The sequence below is a fragment of the Myxine glutinosa genome, chromosome 1 (assembly GCF_964187855.1).
Source record: "Myxine glutinosa chromosome 1, kmMyxGlut1.1, whole genome shotgun sequence".
NCBI lineage: Eukaryota > Metazoa > Chordata > Myxini > Myxiniformes > Myxinidae > Myxine > Myxine glutinosa.
The window spans coordinates 267,144,278-267,168,043 of NC_136261.1; the positions used below are offsets into that span (position 1 = coordinate 267,144,278).

The window sequence follows — 23,766 nt, forward strand, 5'->3', positions numbered from 1 at the left end:
TGTCGTGTGCGTGGGGTAACGGGTCGGAGCTGCTTGGTGGAGCCAAGCCAACGCTGCTGGTGAGGGGTCTGGCGTGACGGGTTCTCTCTCCCTCTCTCACTAACTCCAGGACTCTTTCTCCCTTGCTTAGTCCAATCACTCCTCACCACCGACAACTCAATGCAACCACTGACCACCACTGACGACCAACCCCCGCTCTGACCAAAACCACACAACTCAGCTCCCTCTAACTTCTTGTGCGCGCACCTTTATAGCGCCTCCGGCGATTAAGCCGCCGGCCTTCAGGACACGCCCATCGGTGTGCTCACCTCGGCCCTGGTTGGTCGCGCGACCCTCTGGCTCCGCCCTTGATGACGACGGGCGGGCAGGCCTTTCTTCCCCGACCCGAGCACATGTTCAATGGTGGTTTTGGAGCGAAAACAACCCACAGCTGTAACAAACTGGCAAACTGCCCAGTGCAGTTGGCAATGGAGACTTGGAGGGGATGTAGCTGGAAATTGAGGCTTGGCAATGGAAGTTTTGGGAGTGGGAATGGGGAATGAAAGGACTCTATCTATTTCACTTGGTGCAATGGAGTGTCATTTTAATGGAAGACAAAGCCTTAACCTATACACAGAATAAGGAAATAAACTACTGAACAAGGGTATTATAGTGTCCTTCAATGTATGCTTTATGGAAATAACTACGGGAACGCCCTTTGACCTTTATACACACTGGAGCAAGGAGGGCTCAGACTAAACAATAATTCATAACAATTTACAATACAATACAACACAATCAAAAAAACACAATCCAAAAAACACAATCCTCATTTCCGCAACACTGCACCCTCCTCCTCTTAGGCACGTCCCGGGCCTATAACTTTAATTTAGTGTGACACGTAGGTGTAGTTCCCTCTACTTTTAACCTGACCCTGAGTGCGACAGTTTTAAAACATAAATAAATATGTCCCGCTGCTCCATTGCACCCTACCTAACAGACTCACGCCCATTGGTTCCGCGGCTGTGGCCCCCTCAACCACGTGCGCGAGAGCGCCATTTTGTGCGCCTGATACCTCCTCAACCACATTGCCAATGTTCTCCTCCTCTCTTTCCTCCACATACATTTCCCCGAGGTCCTGGGTCGATTCTACCCCGTCTATCTCTCCCACCGGCATCCCGTCGCCTTGACCAGCCATGGCGCGATTTCAAAATTCGGGTTTTGTAAAACAAAAGCAATTTCGGTAGTTTGTCATTTTGAGCGCGTTAAGCGCTTCAGGTCCGAATCCCACTCCTGACACCAATTGTTACGGTCCGCGGATAAGATGTTGTTTGCCGAGCGGAGGCACCGCGGCTGAACAGTTTTTTCCCGATTCACCCGATCCCCAAACGTTGGCCAGATCGCGCCACAGCTACTCAATATGGAAAAGACAAAGACGACACGGATGTGAAGAAAAGGAAGACGAAGGCAAAAAGGTTTGAAATACGATTATTATTTATTACTATTTACAGGCTCAAAAAAACCAAGGAGAAGGAAAGATAAGAAAATAATATAGACAGAGGGATGGACCAGAAGGACACAGTGAAAATCGCTAGCTTATCTATGCAGTCTTAATTAATTACCCAGGGACAAAACAAACAGAACAAACTCACGTACACCAAAAGGATGGAAAGGCAGGACTGGCGGGAGGTGGATGGCTGGAGGGAGAGGAAGGTCCGGAGCTGGCTGGAGCTTGATCCCGCACGGGACGTCGGGCTGGACCTCGACGGCCGCCGATGCCACCGATCCTGTCGTGTGCGCAGGGTAACGGGTCGGAGCTGCTTGGTGGAGCCAAGCCAACGCTGCTGGTAGGGGGTCTGGTATGACGGGTTCTCTCTCCCTCTCTCACTAACTCCAGGACTCTTTCTCCCTTGCTTAGTCCAATCACTCCTCACCACCGACAACTCAACGCAACCACTGACCACCACTGACGACCAACCCCCGCTCTGACCAAAACCACACAACTCAGCTCCCTCTAACTTCTTGTGCGCGCGCCTTTATAGCGCCTCCGGCGATTAAGCCGCCGGCCTTCAGGACACGCCCATCGGTGTGCTCACCTCGGCCCTGGTTGGTCGCGCGACCCTCTGGCTCCGCCCTTGATGACGACGGGCGGGCACGCCTTTCTTCCCCGACCCGAGCACATGTTCAATGGTGGTTTTGGAGCTAAAACAACCCACAGCTGTAACAAACTGGCAAACTGCCCAGTGCAGTTGGCAATGGAGACTTGGAGGGGATGTAGCTGGAAATTGAGGCTTGGCAATGGAAGTTTTGGGAGTGGGAATGGGGAATGAAAGGACTCTATCTATGTCACTTGGTGCAATGGAGTGTCATTTTAATGGAAGACAAAGCCTTAACCTATACACAGAATAAGGAAATAAACTACTGAACAAGGGTATTATAGTGTCCTTCAATGTATGCTTTATGGAACTAACTACGGGAACGCCCTTTGACCTCTATACACACTGGAGCAAGGAGGGCTCAGACTAAACAATAATTCATAACAATTTACAATACAATACAACACAATCAAAAAAACACAATCCTCATTTCCGCAACAATATATATATATATACATACATATTGTTACGGATATCAGAGACGGCACTCCCCTTAGCAAGGGGGGGTTAATCCCCTTGGCCTGTTAAACTGGCCGTCTCTGGTTCTGGTACTTGTAACGCTCTTTTGCGGGGTGGAATTGATCAGGGTTATTGGTCAAGGTGTTCTCCTAAATACCTTCACCAATCCCTCTGCAAAACAGGGAGACAAGTACCGCTCGAACCACGGACAAGATGTATTTGCCGAGCGGTTTAGCAATCCGCGGCTCGAGCCGTTAGCAATTGACTAACCCGATTCCGAGCGTTGGCCAAATCATGCCACAGGTACTCAATGGGAAGAAGGAACTAAAGCGATCGGGGGAGAGAAGAAGCCAAAGTAAGGAATACCAGACATTTATTAATTATTTACAAAACCAAAGAACCAAAGAAGAAACGAAAGGAATATACAGAAGAAGAAGAAGACGCAGGGCAAACCTTAAAACAATCTTATATTATTCCCCAGGACAACAAACAGGACAGACAAACAGACTTACATGACAGGGAATAGCAGGCAGGAATGACTGGAAGAAGGGATGAGAAGGCCCAGGCAGACGGTAGGCGTCGAGGTCCGGCTCCAGGAGTCGACTCGCGTCGTGGCGGGAAAACCCTGGCAGGCAGCGAGCGCGTATCGTTCACCGCGAGCGGACGTTGCATATAGCGATGGGTTTGGGATGCTCCGTCTTCTCATGCGTCTCTCTCCGCCTTCTCTTGAACCCTCTCACTCAACTCGTACCTTCTCACCCAACTGCCGGATCACGTCTCTCTCTGCCTTCTTCGTAAAAAGGTTTCGCGCTCGTCCTTATATTACGCGTGTTGCAATCAATGCGCGCTTCATGGAGCCACGCCCCGCGATGGTCTTTCGTCAGCCCTGGTTGGCTGGTGGGGGCTCGCTCGCCCCGCCTCGGGTGGTGCTTCGGCGAGCCACGCCTGTGATCTGGCGGCTCCGCCCCCCTTCTTTCTCGGCTCGACCGCATGGCTAATGGCGGCTTGGGGCAATCAAACGAACCAAGACAAGGGGCAGCGAACGCTGCTCGACCGTTACTTTGCGGAGACGTGGGTGAGGTGATTGGGGAAATTGAAAGGGGCCTATCTTATTTGATTAATGCAACGCAGATTCAACTATTGGGAACAGGTCCTTAACTGAAACACACAATAATGAAATAACTACAGAGAGGTCCTATGGTTCGCTATGTGTTGTACATGGACTAACTAGGGTGCGATCTTCACCAAGCCAATTGATGGGAATATTTACAGGTTTCCGTTTCCTCGGACTTCCGGTTCCTCGGGCGAGTGAGGCGTGCTTCGAGCTCTCCACGGCATCGAAGTTTGAGTGTTTTCCCATTCTTGGCTTTGTCAAATTTCCACTGGTTATTTTGCTGTGTACGTGTTATTGTGTGTTTCTAGTTGGTGTTGGTTTGTGGTTCGTGCAAACTTGTGTGTAGTTAATCGTTTTCTGAGTCGTACCTCGTGCGCGGCCTGGTGACTTGGGGCTTCCCTCCCCCCGTCGGTGTTTTGTCGGTTTGGGTTATTTCCTTACTGTATTGCTTGTTTCTTTTATTTTGTTTTCTCCCCCTCACCTCACCTCCCTAGACAAATAATTATATATTGATTCTTTCTCTCCTCCCGGACACGTGCTTGTTCGCTCTCCTCCTCGTCTCGGCTTGTGCCCCGCCCCCTGTATCTCGTTTTCTTCCGCCTCTGCTCCTTCTTTCTCAAATCCACGTTCTCGCTTGGAGACTTTTCCCGGATTGTTTTTTCATCGTTCTGTTTGGATATTGTTGGAATATGTTTAAACCGCAGCCGTGATGCTGACACCCCCCCCCCCCCCCCCCCCCAGAATTTACATGTTTTAAACGTTTCCTAGTGTGTACCCTGGTCAGAATAGGTACACCGTATCCCTGCGTGTCGTAAGAGACGACTAAGAGGGTTGGCGTCAGGAAGGGCATCCGGCCATAAAAACATTGCCTCAAAAAGAGAACCATGACAATCACAAGTACATATGGGCAGGGTGCAGCCCGAAGTGGAGATCGGTTTCTGAGGTTTGGGACATGGAATGTGGGGACAATGACAGGGAGATCAGGAGAAGTGGTGGAAGTATTGGTCAGAAGAAGAGTCGACATATGTTGTGTGCAAGAGACGAGATGGAAGGGAAGTGGTGTGAGAATGGTGAAGGGTAGGCAGGGACAGAAATACAAGTTTGTGTGGCAAGGGTGCCCGGAGGGCGTGAATGGTGTTGGTGTCCTGTTTTCTGAGGAGTTTGTAGACAGTGTGGTGAGTGTGACTAGAGTGAGTGATAGGTTGATGATGGTGAAAATGATGATTGGAAAGCTCTTGGTGAACGTCATCTCGGGATATGCTCCGCAGGTTGGTCGAATCGATGAAGAGAAGGACAAGTTCTGGTGTGCGATAGAGAAGCTGATGGAAAACGTGAAAGATGAGGAAGTTGTTGTGGTGGGAGGAGACCTGAATGGACATGTGGGAAGGAGTATGGATGGTTTTGACGGAGTTCATGGGGGTTACGGATATGGTGTGAGAAATGGAGAAGGTGAAAGGATTTTGGAGTTTGCTGATGGAGCTGATTTGTTGATTTGTAATACTCAGTTCCAGAAAGAGGACAATAAGCTTGTTACATACACGTCAGGTGGGTCGACGACAACCGTTGACTACCTGATGGTGCGTCGGCGAGATAGGGGGCACCTCCGGGACACAAAGGTGATCCCGGGGGAGGAGGCTGTTTCACAGCACCACTTGGTTGTCTGCGACATAAGGGTGAAAGGTGCGAGGAGAGCTCGGCAGGTGAAGTACCAACCGAGAATGAAGGTGTGGAGGTTGAAAGAGGTGACAGTAAGGGAGGCATTAAAAGAGAGGCTGAGTAGGGTAGAGGATGATGTGGTTGAGCTTGAAAGTGGTTGGATGTCAATGAAAGCTAGTCTGTTGGGAGCCGTTGGTGAGGTATGTGGATGGACAAAAGGACCACCGAGGCACTCGGAAACATGGTGGTGGGATGTTGAGGTTGGAAAGAGGATTGACGAGAAGAGGAAGAAGTTCAAAGAGTGGCAGAAGGCAAAGGGTACGGGAGCAGAAACAGCAGAGCATGAAAGTTATAAGGCAGCCAGGAAGGCTGCAAAGAAAGAGGTAGCAAAGGCGCAGGAGGCATGTAGGAAAATGTTCGGAGAACGCTTGGATTCGGAAGAGGGTCAGAAAGCAGTATTCAGGATTGCAAAGCAGATAGCGAAAGAGAGGTGTAATGTGATGGGGGTGAGTTGCTTGAAGGATGAAGTGGGACAAATCGTTGTCGACCCAGATGGAATTAAAGGAAGATGGAAAAGATATATGGAAATGCTGTTGAATACAGAGAATGAATGGGATGGCAACATAGAGAGTAACCCAGTTTTAGGACCGGCAGAGAAGATAACTGAGAAGGAAGTTGAGGAAGCGATAAAAGCAATGAAGAGTGGAAAAGCGGGAGGGCCGACGGGAGTTGTGGGGGATATGTTGAAGGCAGCAGGAAGTTGGGGTGTGAAGAGAATGACAGAGATCTGTAATCTGGTGGTGAAAGAAGGCCGCATTCCAGTGGATTGGGAACTGAGTACCCTCGTCCCTCTATACAAGGGGAAAGGTGACCCTCTGGAGTGTGGCTCGTACCGAGCGATAAAGTTATTTGAGCATGGAATGAAGGTATTGGAAAGGGTGTTGGAGAAGAGGATAAGGAAGAAAGTGAAGATCGACGAAATGCAGTTTGGATTTATGCCAGGAAGAGGAACGACAGATGCGCTTTTCATTGTGAGGCAGTTGCAGGAGAAGTACATGGATAAGAGGAAGAAGTTGTTTTTTGGGTTTGTTGATCTGGAGAAAGCATTCGATAGGGTTCCACGCAAAGTATTGACATGGGCATTGAGGAAGTTAGGAGTGGAGGAATGGTTGATCAGAGTAGTGATGGCAATGTACAAAAGAGCACGCACAGCTGTAAGGACGAAGGACGGGAACAGTGGTGAGTTTGAGGTGAAGGTGGGAGTGCATCAGGGGTCGGTACTAAGTCCACTACTATTTGTAGCTGTGATGGAGGTGCTGGCTCAGACCGTAAAGGAGGGTTTACCGTGGGAGTTGTTGTATGCAGATGATCTGGTGGTGATTGCGGAAAGTATGGATGGACTGAAGGAAAAGATGAACAAGTGGAAGGAATGTATGGAGACAAAAGGTCTGAAGGTGAATATAGGAAAGATGAAGGTGATGGCAAGTGGTAAAGCATGTGGTGAGGTGGAAAGAACTGGGAAGTGGCCGTGTGCTGTGTGCAGGAAGGGTGTCGGAGTGAACTCCATTCAATGTACAATGTGTGCTGAGTGGGTTCATCAAAAATGTCGTGGTCTGAGAGGGTCATTAACCAGTGTGGCAGCTACATTCAAATGTAAGGTGTGCACAGAGGGAGCTGCAGATGGAGGAAATGTTGAGTTGGATCTTGGAGACGGCGTGAAGCTGGAAGGTGTGAAAACATTTTGCTACCTCGGAGACATGCTGAATGGAGAAGGTGGATCAGACTCGGCAACGGTTGCTCGAGTGAGATGTGCATGGAAGAAGTTTCGGGAACTGAGTGGCGTGCTGATGAGGAGGAGAGTGTCGCTGAAGCTGAAGGGAAAGGTGTATGCTGCATGTGTGAGAAGTGTTATGATTTATGGGAGCGAGACATGGGTAATGAACGTAGAGCAGCAACGAAGGCTGGAAAGGGTGGAAATGCGAATGGTTCGATGGATGTGCGGAGTATCGTTGAGAGAGAGGAAGACAAATGATGAATTGCGAAAGATGATGGGAATATGGCCTGTGATTGATGCTGTGAAGAGGAACAGGTTGAGATGGTTTGGTCATGTATTGAGGAAGGATGAAAGTGACTGGTTGAGAAGAGTGATGGAAGTTAATGTAGAAGGAAGTAGAGGACGGGGAAGACCGAGAAAGACTTGGCTAAAGATGGTGGAAGAAGAAATGCGGGCAAGGGGTTAACAAGGAGAGATGCAGAAAATAGGGCAAAATGGAGAAGATTGTCATGGGGACCGCAAGGCTAACCCCCGCTCTAGCAGGGAACATGGCCTTAAAATGCATGTTGTTGTTGTTGTTGTTGTATTTACAGGGGATCATTTATAAGGGAAACATTTACTAAAATTTACTAGTGAAGGTTCTAAAAACCATAACAATATATATATATATATATATATATATATATATATATATATATATATATTGTTACGGACACGGTTTTTGGATGTTATTTTACCGAGCGGTGGTGTATTTAACCGCGTCCGAACAGTTACTCCCCGATTAGAACCCGATTCCACCCGAACGTTGACTAATCGCGCTACAGATATTCAATTGGGAAACCTCTAAAGCGACCGAAAGAGAAGAAGAGAGAAGAAAGACAGAGTTTGGAGGAAGAACAGATTTATTATACACACACAAGCAATATTTTAGAGCGACCAATATTATTTACAGCAATAGATGGAAAAGAGCAGTCACACAGTGCATTGTTAACTTATTCTATTTCATTTACTTAATCCCCAAGACAAACGAGTAGGACAGGACGTTCACACTCACACGGTGGATATTGCAGGCAGGTAATGGCTCGAGGTTGATTGCTTGAGAGGAAGGCAAGGTCGGAGGCAGCAGCTTTCAACCCCTCGCGGTTTTGGCGGGAAAACCTCCGTCGCGTATCCGCGGCCGTCACGCGCTGGCTCGGCACACCTGCTCCTCTTCCTGGGGTGGAGCCGTCTCCCTCCGTTCAGCGCGTCTCTCCAACGACAGGGGATATTGCAGGCAGGTAGGGCTTGCGGTGGATTGCGCTCCTCTTCCAGGTCATCCCCCAGCGTATCTCTCAAGGCCTCTCCGTAAAGCAGTTCCTTACATTCGCTTTTATCACCTCCGGCGGAATTAAGCCGCCGGCTCCGAGGGCACGCCTACCGGGTCACTCACCGCGGTGTTGATTGGCTGTTAGGGCCGGTTCACTCCTGCCCTCTTCTGACGAGGTGGAGACACGCCTTTCTTCTCCGACCCTGTTTCATGGCCAATGGTGGTTGAAGAGAAAAACCGACCAAAATGCGGAAGGCAAATGGAAGGGAGGTTTTGGGGAAATTGGAAGGGCCTACGCTTATTTTGTTTGATACAATGCAAAGTCAATCTAGTGGAAAACACATACTTAGCCTACATGGAATAAGGAAATACACTATTTAAAAGATATATCGTGACCTGCGTGTATGTTCTATGAAATTAATTAGGAGGACGGCTGCGACCATTATTTACATTACCAGGATGTTACCATACCAAAACCATACTCTTCACATCCGTTACCCTTCCTCCAAAATTGTTACACTCCTCAAAACCCGTTACACTTCTCAAAATCGTTACACTGCACCCTCCTTTCTTCAGGCACGTCCTCGGGCCTACTAGACTTAACTGAGTGTGACATGTAGGTGTAATTCCCTCTACAATTAACCTGACCCTGAGTGTGACAATTTTAAAACACAAATAAGTATGTCCCCCTATTGCATTGCATCCTGTCTAACAGACTCAAGCCCACAGCTAACCGAATTACGGAATTATTCTGAAACTATACATTTACGGTGGGGAGCATTATTTACAATGACGTGATTTCTTATTTACAACGCAACCCAGGACCTGTGTGTTTTTTTCTTTTCTTTTTAGGGAACAAGAGAAAGAAATTCCTGTTGGGAGGGAGGAGACAGCACGCATTGCATCGATGCACCAGTACCAATACCACCAAAGCACCCAAAAGCACCACAAGCACCACAAAGCACCACTCGGTGCGCAGTCACCATGGTTCATAATAAACACAACAAAACAACTGGTGGTGGTCTTCTCCTTGTCTGCTGGGCCGATGTTCTTCCCGACGTCTTCTGGCTTCATGCGGCCTATTTGGACATAATAAAAGGCACAACTTGTGTCCATTTTTATTTAGGGCCTCAGGGGCCAACTAAGGGTGGTCCACCTGTTTGGCATAGGTGCCACCTTACCGAGGTCCGCAAGCAAGATTCCCTGGCCACTATGGCCGGTTTCCAACAGAGGTGCCCTGCCCCAGAACCTGGGGTCCATCAAGTGGTACTTGGCCGCAGAACAGCGGTCCATAAAGTGGTACATCAACGCAATGCGTGCTGGTTCTGGGAATCTCGGGCGCACAATGGCCACCTCACGCACGCTCCCCTCGGCACCCAATGGCGCACAGGTCATGTGGGAGACAAAAGAAAGACAATTGAGCGAGGGGTAAGGTCACAAGGGTACACGTCAAACAAGGCAATGCAAGGTGAAATGCGTACGGAGGGCGAAGTGAGAAAGCTCGTCCCTACCGTACGTCACCCCCCTGTCACCTACACTACCCTTGCTCTTACCCCATATTTACAAAATCTACCCATTTACAAATTCGTCACTACTGTCACGTCTTCCCCATGTTTCCCTTATACCAAATTCGTCACCACAATCCCTCTACTTCAAAATTTGCCATCATCAATTCATCATCAATCCTCAAAAGGAGGGAGAGATGGAATTACGCACAATGTCACACCCACGTCATGATGCGTCTCACAACCCAAACATTTGCACAGTAAAAAATAATCAAACATGGCATGGTGTGGAGTACCTGTCACCTCAGGTGAGTGGATGCAGATGGTGTGAGGAGATCCTTCATCCTAACTATCCTCTAAATGATTTTAACACACTTTACACTACCCGGGGTCTTTCTCCGGCCAAACCATTGGCCCTCTTACACTATGGGTTCTAAAAACCAATTCCCATTGGCCAAACTGTGGTGCTCTTCAATTTGGGGTCTCACTCCCCCGATTCATCTCCCGGTGCCCTCGCACAATTTCTGGGCTGTGGCGTGTACCTCTCCCAGTGGGTCTACCCACCTGCACACCTCCACCACTGCAGTTGCCTCCGAGCTTACCTGCTCCTTACCCTAACCTAACTACCTGGGGAAGACCCCTCTTGGATCTGTCACCCCACTGGTGCCCTCTGGCACTGGGCTACCCGGGTCCGTCCTCCGGATCCTCGGGCCCCATCCACAACAACTACTACCGGCTCCCAGAGCCCACCTGCGGCCTCACCTGGCCGACATCCTCACAGTGGTGGAGTGCCCAAACCAACTACACACACTAACAGGCTACACGCCCAGCCATTTCCACAACACTAATGCACCCATCCAAAGACCATTCTTCCACTCGCACCACAGATGCCAATATCCAACCACAATTTACCTATACCCTCTACCTAACACTTACACTACCCGCCCCGGGTATCCGTGATGGGGGTCCACTCTTCCCCCATTCACACCTTCGCACCATCCACTCCACTCCACAATTTCCACCATACTCACTCCACGACCATCCATTCCAATACTCCATACCATTTATTCCATACACCTGCCCTCCATTCACCTGTCGTTGCACACCTGTGCAATCTCACCTGGTGCCACCTGCACCCTCCTTTCTTCCTGGACCACTTGGTCATCACAATACACAATCACCATCACTCACTCATACACTGCTCCATCCACCTGTTCAGTTGCACACCTGTGCAATCACACCTGTTCAATCACTCCCACACACGGCATCATCTCAGCTAACTCCTCCCCTCTGAAACTTGCGCTTCCCAGTCGTCCCTTTAAACTATTGCGCTCCCACGTCATTATCAACCACACTAACCTACCTGCGTCCCCACTACAGGTATCAGTCACTAACTAACCTTATCGTTACCTAAGGTCATCTTCGCTAGATCCCTACACACCATATCCTAACCCACCCGGGCTAGTTTTCCACTGCCATACACCCCCTAAGCTAGTGCTCCTTTGCCCCCACCTGTGAGGGATGGTGGATTTGCCATCCCACCACATCGGGGGTCTCTCATTACCAATTTCGCTCGTCCAAATCCAACAATTCAAAAATTTTCCATTTACTGCCAATTCTATTCACTTTTCTAAATTTCGTTTTAAATCACTATCACTACCACCATCACCCGTCTACTTATTACATCCTCTCGGTGCGCCAATTCACATCACCCGTCTACTTATTACATCCTCTCGGTGCGCCAATTCACATCTACAGCCCGGCTTCGTACAGCCGAGCAATGAACGCGGGTCGTTTTGTGCCAGCGGCTGGATACGTCCCGCATTCGGGGCAGGGACGGAGGCTTACCCGGGCCGAGATCCCATGCACCACTTCGGCGTGGGGCCATCCAATGTCCCGATCTCGACCTGCCGGCACGTCTCAATAGAAAGTGGTCGCCATGACGACCCTTCCTATCGAGCTGCCCGCTCCGCCTTGTGGAGCCCGGACGCGGCCGCTCCACGCGAGGCCCAGCGTGGATCGCGCACGGCGGTCCTTTCGAACCCGCCGTGGCTCGGATCTCCGCTGGTTCTCGCGGCACGCGAAGCCCGGCACGCACCGAGGGCCCGATCCGGCTAAAAGTCGACCTAACCTTTAACCCGGTTACCGTCGACGCTTCACCTGCAGGCTTACATGCATACGCTACCTCTTTCTTGCTCATACATGCAGCCGTTCCCATTCTCCTCGTACCTTTTCTTTCACACCTCGGTACACTCACTCCGCTCACCGACTTGCTCACACACCTGACCACCGAACACTTTGGCACACATTCGTTGCTCGCACACCTCACCAATACACCGCTTCGCGCCCCCTCCTCGGTCACCTCCTCTGTGACAATCACAGGTGTGCCCTCATTCGCACACCCAACCACGTGCCTCACCACCAACTCAAATGTGCCTTCCCACACACGCTCTACCATTCCAGGTGTGCATCCTTCCATCCCAGGTGTACATCCTCGCTCACCTGTCACAACCAGCTCACTCTCCTTGTCACTCTCACTACTCTCACCTCCACTCTCGGTCGCGCACTCACCCTTACTTTCGACGGCACACTCTTTCCTCATGCACCCGTCCGTTACACACCTTTCTCGCGCACACTCTCCCGTTACACCCTCTGTAACACTCACCACAGACGTACACTTTCTCGTTACATCCTCTGTAACACTCACCACAGGTGTACACTCTCTCGTTACTTCCTCCGTAACACTCACCACAGGTGTACACTCTCTCGTTACTTCCTCCGTAACACTCACCACAGGTGTACACTCTCTCGTTACTTCCTCCGTAACACTCACCACAGACGTACACTTCCTCGTTACATCCTCTGTAACACTCACCACAGGTGTACACTCTCTCGTTACTTCCTCCGTAACACTCACCACAGGTGTACACTCTCTCGTTACTTCCTCCGTAACACTCACCACAGGTGTACACTCTCTCGTTACTTCCTCCTTAACACTCACCACACCGCGCTTCCATGTACCCCCTCGCACACGCGCTTCGACCGGCTCACTCCTGACGGCACACTCACTCCTCGGCGTGCACTTTTTTCTCACACACCCCATGGTCGGACATTCTCGCACACCTCTTTTTTCGCACACCTGACCTGTCACACACTTCACCAACGGCCTTTCACGAACACCCGGATCCAAACCAATCCCCAAGCCGACTGAATCTCCCCTCACATCATGTACATTGCCACTCACCTCCGTACCTCGTCGCACCTCCTCTGCCACCTGCAAACTTTTTATTTGGTTAGTGAGCACTGCATCATGATTTGAACACAGACCTTGTACATATTCCATGACTTCCTCCTTTATCTCCCTCTTAGTTTCCCTCCGTCTCTTCTTAATTTCACTCACCCCTTCTTCCACCTCCTCTAATTTTTCCTTTACCTCTTTCAGCTCCCGGTGCGCCCCCTCGATTTCTTCCTCCATTGCTACTTTAACCGTTTCTATGTGCGTCCTTACCTCCCGGTCCTTCGTCTCCATTACTTCTGTCACCTCTTCCAACCTCTTCGTCAATCCCTCATGTACCATTTGACATTCCTTTTGTGTCGCTATTAATTCATTTTTAATGTCCTTTTGTGTTGCTTTTAAACCCCCGATGATTGCTGTGTTCTTTTCCACTTGGTCCGTTAGTTCCTTTTGTCCCACTGTCAGCTGTTCTACTCCTTTCGTCAGATCTTCTATTCCCCCCTGTAACTTTGCCGTATTATTTCTCACCTCTTTCTCTATACGCTTTTCGCCTCGCTTTACCTCCTCGCGCAGCCCCGAGACCTCCTCACTCACCCCTCGTCGTATTTCCTCCATCTGGTTCCCCATCTGTTCGATTTCCCGGGCGGATTGTTCCCCTATTTCCCGCAATTTGTCCTCCATCCTATTTTCTAACCCCATTAACCCATTTTTCACCCCCTCTAACTGATTCTCCTGGGCAGCCATTCTGTTTTCCACCCCCGTTAACCCATGTTTCACCCCTTCTATCCCATTGTCTAACCCCTCAAATTTCTTGTCTAACTCCTTAAAATTATTGTCTAACCCCTCACCGGTACCCCTCGCTTCGTCCCTCATTACCCCCATTTCGTTTCCCATTACCCCCATTTGGTTCCCCATTACCCCCAATTGCTCACTCTGAGCATCCATCCGGCCCTCCAATCGCTCACTATTCTGGGCCATAAGGGCCTTCATTTGTATAAAAAAAAGGTTCAAATCCATTGGCATCTCCGGTTCGATTACCGCGACCATGGGCGTGGCTAAATGTGGCGCCGCTGTAATCACGTGCGCTAGAGCGCCATTTTGTGCACCTGAAATTCCCGCAACCACATTGCCATTTTCCTCCTCCCTTTCTTCCACATACATTTCCCCTGGTTCCTGGGTTACCCCTAACCCGTCTATCTCCCCCACCGACATCCGATCGCCTTGATTGTCCATGGCGCGATCTAAAAATTCGGGTTTTATAAAACAACACAATTTCGTCCGCTTTATAATTTTGAGCGCGTGCAGCGCGCTCCGGGTCGATCTCACTCCCCGACACCAATTGTTACGGACACGGTTTTTGGATGTTATTTTACCGAGCGGTGGTGTATTTAACCGCGTCCGAACAGTTACTCCCCGATTAGAACCCGATTCCACCCGAACGTTGACTAATCGCGCTACAGATATTCAATTGGGAAACCTCTAAAGCGACCGAAAGAGAAGAAGAGAGAAGAAAGACAGAGTTTGGAGGAAGAACAGATTTATTATACACACACAAGCAATATTTTAGAGCGACCAATATTATTTACAGCAATAGATGGAAAAGAGCAGTCACACAGTGCATTGTTAACTTATTCTATTTCATTTACTTAATCCCCAAGACAAACGAGTAGGACAGGACGTTCACACTCACACGGTGGATATTGCAGGCAGGTAATGGCTCGAGGTTGATTGCTTGAGAGGAAGGCAAGGTCGGAGGCAGCAGCTTTCAACCCCTCGCGGTTTTGGCGGGAAAACCTCCGCCGCGTATCCGCGGCCGTCACGCGCTGGCTCGGCACACCTGCTCCTCTTCCTGGGGTGGAGCCGTCTCCCTCCGTTCAGCGCGTCTCTCCAACGACAGGGGATATTGCAGGCAGGTAGGGCTTGCGGTGGATTGCGCTCCTCTTCCAGGTCATCCCCCAGCGTATCTCTCAAGGCCTCTCCGTAAAGCAGTTCCTTACATTCGCTTTTATCACCTCCGGCGGAATTAAGCCGCCGGCTCCGAGGGCACGCCTACCGGGTCACTCACCGCGGTGTTGATTGGCTGTTAGGGCCGGTTCACTCCTGCCCTCTTCTGACGAGGTGGAGACACGCCTTTCTTCTCCGACCCTGTTTCATGGCCAATGGTGGTTGAAGAGAAAAACCGACCAAAATGCGGAAGGCAAATGGAAGGGAGGTTTTGGGGAAATTGGAAGGGCCTACGCTTATTTTGTTTGATACAATGCAAAGTCAATCTAGTGGAAAACACATACTTAGCCTACATGGAATAAGGAAATACACTATTTAAAAGATATATCGTGACCTGCGTGTATGTTCTATGAAATTAATTAGGAGGACGGCTGCGACCATTATTTACATTACCAGGATGTTACCATACCAAAACCATACTCTTCACATCCGTTACCCTTCCTCCAAAATTGTTACACTCCTCAAAACCCGTTACACTTCTCAAAATCGTTACAATATATATGTATGTATATACTGTATAAATATATATATATATATATATATATATATATATATATATATATATATATATATATATATATATATATATATATATATATATATATATATATATATATACGTAGTGTGTTCAAAAAGTATCCGACCTTTATTTTTCGTGCGTAAAAAAAAAAGTAGCTAGGGAGGCGTTGATTGGTGCACGTATGTAGGTGATCCTAATGCGCACGCGTGAATTTTTTCCCACCTGCAGAAGCTGTCATTCGACGGCAGACCGCCGATGAGTGAGGACATGTTTGTGAGCGCCGTCGGATTTTCGTTTTTGACAAAATGACGGAAAAACCTGAACAGCGCTACTGCATCAAATTTTGTGTTTCATCAAACTTGCATCAAAACTGCATCTTGGTTTCTGGGTCGTACCCATAAACCCAGGACTCATCGCCAGTGATCACTGTGTTGAGGAAGCTGGGATCGCTGTTCACAGTCTCCAGCATGTCCTGTGCGATCTCCAAACGGAGTTGCTTCTGCTCAATCGTTAGCAGCTTTGGTACGAACTTCGCTGAGATTCTCCTGAAGCCCAAATCCTCCTTCATAATGGAATGAACGGTGTTGAATCTTGCGGATCGTTTCCACTTGAGAATCGCCAAGCTTTACACAAAATTTGATGCAGTAGCGTTGTTCAAGTTTTTCCGTCATTTTGTCAAAAACGAAAATCCGATGGCGCTCACTTACATGTCCTCACTCATCGGCGGTCTGCCGTCGAATGACAGCTTCTGCAGGTGGGAAAAAATTCATTCGTGCGCATTAGGATCACCTACATACGTGCACCAATCAACGCCTCCCTAGCTTCTTTTTTTTTACGCACGAAAAATAAAGGTCGGATACTTTTTGAACACAGGTATATATATATATATATATATATATATATATATATATATATATATATATATATATATATATATATATATATATATATATATATGTATATACACACTACCGGTCAAAAGTTTTAGAACACCTCAGTTTTTCCAGTTTTTATTGAAATTTACGCAGTTTAATGTCTCAATGTACTCTGAAATTAAGCATCGAACAAATAAACAATTGGAGATAAAAAAAAAAAAATCATAGAATCATTGCAAAGAAATTGCAAAGAAAGCCAAGGTGTCAGCGAGTACAGTTTCCTACACCATCAAAAGGCACTTGGAAACTGGAGGAAAGTCTGACAGGAAGAGGTCTGGCAGGCCCAAAGCCACAACAGAGTCAGAAGACAAGTTTCTGAGAGTCAACAGCTTGCGTGATAGGCAAGCAACAGGACAACAGCTTCAAGTACAGCTTAACACTGGTCGAAGTAAGCAAGTCTCAGTTTCAACTGTGAAGAGAAAACTTCGAGCTGCAGATTTGACAGGTCAAGTGGCAGTAAGAAAGCCATTGCTAAGATTGTAAAATGAGAAAAAGATACTTGCCTGGGCCATGAAGCACCGCCAGTGGACTACTGAAGACTGGAAGAAGGTCTTATGGACCGATGAATCAAAATTTGAAATCTTTGGTTCATCACGCAGGGTTTTTGCATGCCGTTGAGTCGGCGAAAGGATGGTTCCTCAGTGTGTGACACCAACTGTCAAACATGGAGGAGGAAGCGTGATGGTCTGTGGCTCTTTTGCTGGATCCAGAGTCGGCAACTTGCACAGAGTGACTGGCACCCTGAACCAAAAGGGCTACTACACCATTTTGCAGCGCCATGCAATACCCTCTGGTATACGCCGAGTTGGTCAGGGGTTCATCCTATAGCAAGATAATGACCCTAAACACACCTCCAGGCTATGTCAAAACTACCTTCAAGGAAAAGAACAAGACGGGAGGCTTCAAATCATGGAATGGCCAGCACAGTCTCCAGACTTAAACCCCATCGAGCTGGTGTGGGATGAACTGGAGAGAAGGGTGAAAGAAAAGCAACCTACAAGTGCAACACATTTGTGGGAACTTCTGCAACAGTGTTGGGAAGAACGTCCCGAACAATATTTGATTTCCATTGTGGAAAGAATGCCACGAGTGTGTTCGGCGGGTATATCTGCAAAAGGTGGCTACTTTGCTGAGTCAAAAATTTAAATTAAATTTTGTTAAACAAAATAATTCTATGATTTCTTGTTTATCTCCAATTGTTTATTTGTTCTATGCTTAATTTCAGAGTACATTGAGACATTAAACTGGGTAAATTTCAATAAAAACTGGAAGAATTGAGGTGTTCCTTTACCAAGGGGGGATTAGTCCCCTTGTCTTTGACTAGCCGACGGGACCCGGGACCTATGACGTCACTCCTGGACAGCGCGAAGTAGGGTCGTAGGACTAATCACTAATACCTAAGTACTCGCGCCGCCCAGAAACGAGGAAATAAGCCCCGCCCGAATCACGGGTGTTGGTGGAAACGCCGAGCGGTAGCTAACCCGTGACCCGAGCCGTTAGCAATGACTAAACCCGATCCGAGCGGTTCTTAATCGTGCCACGCTTATCCAATGGAGGAAATCACGGAAACGGTCGAATTTGGAAGAAAGGAATAACACGATTTATTTTCACTTTGTACAATAAGAAGAAGAAGAATACACAGTGCAGCCTTAAACAGTCTTATACTTATCCCAAGACAAACGGGCCCGTCACACTCAGACACACTCACACGGGGTTGCAGACGAACAGGTTGATGGTCCAGGGATGGCGTCCAGGCAGCTCGCTCTCCGGTCCCCAACTCGCACCGCGAAGTAGATGAACAGACGGCAGGAGCTCTCCACGTGTCGTTTGGCGCGCACGGGATTATTACAGGGCGAACGGTAGGGCTGGCTTTGGCGGTTACACTTGCGGGGCTGCGTACGTAATAAACGGACAGTTCAATACGCGCTTCTCAATGCGCTTCTTAATCAAGGCCTCGAAACTGTCGTGTGCACGTCGGTCCTCTCAATGCAGTTCTCACACGAGTGCTCCGGATCAGTTCTCTCAGATCCGCCAGTTCGCTCGGTCCTCATACAGTCCTTCCTCACAACTCAACTCAACTCAGAACTGTGCATCCCTTCTCATCTCTCAACTTGCATGCAAGTCCTACTCATAAGTCCTCTCGCACGAGTCCTTTTACATCAGTCCTCTCAATACAGCCAGTCCTTTCCCAGCCAGTCCTTTTCATAAGTCCTCATCAATTCTCGTATCAGTCCTCATCAAGTCCTCTCAAGGGCTTTGTGCGCTGGCTTATATAGCCTTGCCCAGTGAACCCTCTCGAACTTACTAGACGCTCTTTACCACGCCCTATCATGCCATGCCCTATCAGCCCTGGTTGGCTGTTGCTCTTACCGTCACCACCTTCTGACGTGCTGCTTGACGCGGCCACACCTCGACCCTCGCGCTCCTCCCTCTTTTTAGGCCTACTTCGTGGTTACCCGACTAGTTTGAGCGAGCAAAGGGCAGCTAATGCTGCTGGCAGCCAAAGCACCACACACGGAGGGATCAGCCAAAATGGGGCATGGGATCGAGTTTGCCCTTGATGAAAATGAAGGGTGGCCACAAAATGAAAAGGGCCTACGCTCATTTCTTTACACAACGCAGATATCACTAGGGAAATGGCCTACTCTTACACATACTATGACATAACTAATTCTAATGGGCCTACGTGTTGCTTGTGGACTAACTATGGGGGGGCAAACCTTCAACCTTTAATGATGTGATATGTACAATCTCAAAACCTTAACAATATATATATATATATCTATATATATATATCAAAATGAATGACCTCCCTCTTATTCCAAAGTCTTCTTCTGTAAAATATTGTACCTGCAATTCCTGTGCATGCATCACGACAAGACGAGCCACCCTAACTCGGCGCTGCGTGCGTGTGTTGTAGATAGTCTGTCCACGAAGAAGATGTCCTTGGTACACCCGGAGATATGTGAGCTGTCCAAAACGCCCAGCCTGCAAAAGCTCCAAGTTATCAATACCAATTAATTAAGCCAATGGTCTAAAAAGCTACAGGAAGAACCCTCAATTCATTCAACCCCACCAGCGCTAGAATGCATAATACTGACCCCAAAATATCACTCCTGCCACATTTTCATTTCATCTCCAACCCATAGCTTCAGATCAATGGTAAGGAACCTGCTATCTCCTTCCGCAATAGCATGAAGCCCAAAGATTCAGAGAGGCAGATGCACCAAGAAGAGAAGATGATAGTGAGATGGGGTAAAGACAGAAATGCTGGAGGAGCTGACTGATATGCTGATATGATACGCAGAGGAGAGCACAATGTCAGAAAATGAACTGCAAGGAGAGCCAAAAGAGGCAGATTACAAACCTCCAGTTTGAAAGCAAGCCCCAAAAAAGGACAACTGTCATCTCTTGCTGGGTTGAGCAGGATCTTCTCAATGTCTCCATTTCTGTGAAAGAGGAAAAAGGAGTAACATAAGGAAATAATCGATACATAAAAAAGTAGAACGGCACTTGACAGACCCCATACTTGACAGACCCCATACGAGGCTGAACCGTTTATGTTTTTTTATCCCGCTGATAGGCCGGATCTGGATCCAGACTTGTTTTTGTCACCTGTGCAAATCATCCACCAAGTTTTGTCACAAACCATTCATATTTTTAGAGATATCATGCTATATATCGTTTTGGGCCCTTTCTCTCAACTGTGAAGAATCACTTAAAAATATAGTACAGGTATCTGGATTTGGATTTCAACCAAAATTGAATCAATTCTTCCTTGTCACACATCCAACCTGTCCACGGTTTCTTCTGAATCATTCCACAACGTTTTGAGATATCGTGCTATATATCACTTTTGGCCCCATCACTCAATGGTGAAGAATCACCTTGAAATTAAAAAATTCTCGGATCCAGATCCAGATCTTCACCAAAATCAAATCAATTCTTCCTTGTCACACAACCAACCTGTCCACTAAATTTTGTCTGAATGAGTCCATAACCTTTTGAGATATCCTGCTCATAGACAGACAGACAAACAGCAGTGACAACATAACCTCCTTCCACCTTTGATGGCAGAGGTATAAACCAACACGTAAACAAATGCAAACACACACATACAGTATACACATACAAGTATATGTGCATGCACGCACGCACGCGCACACACGCACACACACACACACACACACATACACACATACACACACACACACACACACACACACACACACACACACACACACACACACACACACACACACACACACACACACAAACAAACACTACAACTCACGGGAGGTTATGGGTTGCATAGTTTTTGACCTCGCTGGGGTTGGGCAGGTATTCACCCACAGCGTTGAGTACAGGCTGCACCCCCACGTTCTTAAGCGCTGAACCAAGAAGTACAGGTGTGAAGGAGCGAGTGATTGTTGCTCGTCGAATAGCAGCCTGGTGAGAAAACAATTTCATGAAAATAAGTTGTACTTATAAGAGGTCCAGCAATGAGAAGCAGGAAATGATCTCGAGTTTTGAAGCATTCCGTGAAACCTTAATTTGAGGCAGCGTAGGAGAGCGGTCATTTAAAAAGAACTCTGCAATCTCCTCATCAACATCAGCAAGGCAGCCAATCAACTCATGCCGTGCCTGCACAGCAGAATCAATCATGGCCGATGGCACTGGGCCTGTTTCCACCTGCTCTCTATGGGGCAAAAGAGTCATGCAACATTTTATTTAAAATTATTTGTCATATCCACATTATAATGTGTAAAAGTGAGGCTAGTACGAAATGAGCTGTGGATTGTTGGCACGGCATGTGAAAGGGGAAAGAGAGAAGAAGGCGAAGCAAAACAAAGAAAGGTTTCTCACCCAAACATTCCCTTAAAGTAAATGGCATTGTTATCCACCAGGTCCACAGCTCCATGGAAATTCCCTTCGGAGCCCAGGGGTAGCTGAAGTAATGCTGCATTATGCTTCAGCTTTGTACTGAGGACACACAATGCAAATCCTCACTGACATGAAGTTGGGAACACATAATTTTGATGCCAAGTGGATCTAGAGGAGCGTAAACACGACTGAGGGCTCTTCATAATGCATGAGTTAATAGTACGAGCAACGGTACCCGCCCTGTGGGCGGGACTTCAATTGGGAGGCCCAAATGAAACAGGTAAAATATCAGATTTTGGTGAAGTTGTTGGTGTGCCTCCGAGACACACTGAGACTCGTGTGCAGCTGTGTGACGTCCTTGTTCACCAGATCTGTAATTATTGGACTGCCTCCGAGACTGGTGTGCAGCTGTGTCGTGTTAACTCCCGATACGTGTTTCCTTCATTGTAAAAACTACCAAATCAACAGTTAAAATGATTTTGAGCCGATAGGTGTTATGGCCTTGGCAAGATCGATGGAGACAGCGATCTGTTAGCGTATACACCGCCCAAATAGCTATGTGGAGTTCTCTCATGTAGATTAAACGTTATTTGAACTTTGGCTGAGGCCATTATTTACTTTTAATGATGCTTATATACGAATGCTGTTTAATGATATCTATAATTGGTTTTAGTTTGTCCTTGCCGCATATCTCGTGGGATTGTGAGTTGGAGAGACGGCCGTGATGGCGGGGAGGGGGTTGGAATTCCCTCAAGCAGGGATTCAACCCGTGTCCTTATAAAAGGTCTTTGTCCGAGGTCACCGAGTCCGATCGGGGCAGCTGTGCAGCGATTGGTGCAGCCGTTTGTGCGGCACCCGGGAAAACAACATCGTCACAATGAAAACATCGTCACAATGAAAATATCGTCACAATGAACGTTATGCAAACGCGAATGTTATGCGGGAGTCCAAACCTGATAATGCTGGAGACCAAAGCTGAAATTGGAAAAACGAAACAGCCTATTTTACTCCTGGAGATCCCAGGATTACCCACCCAAAATATCGTTGCGATCGGTTCAGCAGTTTTTACGGTACCTTCGAACGGACAGACAGACAGACAGACGGACGGACATTTGGTGAATTATAGTAAGATCGGGATCTCACGAGATCTTTGTCGGCAAGTCACGTCTTTTCGAAGCTGTCCACGCTCTCACGCTTTCGAAGTTAAGTAATTGTTCACAATTGTGTTTTTGTCAAAACTGTATTTATCTTTCGGTGTGTCTTTCGGTGTGTATAGTGTGTCCTTGTCCTTAGGAAGATTCTAGGTGTTAATTTTTCATAGCTGTATAGAAAATCGTCGGTTAATTCGTGTCGCGTCTTTTGAGGCCTTGTAGGCTACCGTGTCCTACCTTGAGGCTTTGTTTTTCTCTCAGCGGTCCGTCGATTGTGCTCCAATTACTTTCGTTCTCAGTTTTTCCCAGTCTTTTCACCCCATACGTCCTTGTTTAAAATCTTAACTCAAAAAAAAAAAATAATAATAATTTTTTTTTCCTTCTTTATTCTTATTCGTTTGTTTGTTGTTGTTATTCGTTCGTTCGTTCTTCGATCACGTGTTTCACCTCCATTTCCCCAGATAGTTTTCACTGTTAAATTTAAAAATGTTTAAACTTTCCCCTGAAGTACTGTATTCTGTCGTATATTATAACACCATTTTCTTCTTCTTCTTTAAAAGGGTGTTTTCGACTTGCTCACCAAATCTATTCATTCCAAAAAAAAATTCCACCTCTTACAGTTCCTCTTTCCTACATTCCCTAAACTCACCTGCACTCCATCCCCCTTCGAGCGTCCGCAAAGTATTTTTGACTCGAAGGTCACAAGAAACTCATTTTGAAATAAATGTTAATTTCCCATGAATCGTACACTTTCTAAAATCCAATCTCACCCTTCCCCTCCTAATCTTCCCTATCACCCCTCCCCTCCAAAACTTCCCCATCACCCCTCCCCTCCAAAACTCCCCCCTTGCCCCTTCCCTCCTAAACTCCCCCCACACCCCTCCCCTCCTAGACGTCCCCCTCACCCCTCCCCTCCAAATCTCCCCCATCTCCCATCCCTTTCAAATCCCCCCCTTGTCCCTTTCCTCCTAAACTACCCCCTAGCCCCTCCCCTTCAAATCTCCCCACCCTCATTTCTTCTCCATTTCCCCCCTCTCAATCCCTCCTCCTCAAAGCGTCCTCCCCGCTTCTTCCCCCTCCTCAAATAA

The 23,766-nt window shown here is 47.8% G+C and overlaps 1 protein-coding gene across 1 annotated transcript in view; it reads right to left on the minus strand.

The window, feature by feature from the left end:
• GFM1 (G elongation factor mitochondrial 1) overlaps positions 1 to 23,766 on the minus strand; it is a 94,766-nt gene that overhangs the window by 47,479 nt on the left and 23,521 nt on the right. The window contains exons 5-9 of the mRNA XM_068131542.2: positions 21,510 to 21,626; positions 21,192 to 21,342; positions 20,938 to 21,092; positions 20,011 to 20,092; positions 19,494 to 19,631 (exon numbers count right to left, since the gene is read on the minus strand). Coding sequence (XP_067987643.1) covers positions 19,494 to 19,631; positions 20,011 to 20,092; positions 20,938 to 21,092; positions 21,192 to 21,342; positions 21,510 to 21,626 — 643 coding nt within the window. The remainder of the gene's footprint in view (positions 1 to 19,493; positions 19,632 to 20,010; positions 20,093 to 20,937; positions 21,093 to 21,191; positions 21,343 to 21,509; positions 21,627 to 23,766) is intronic.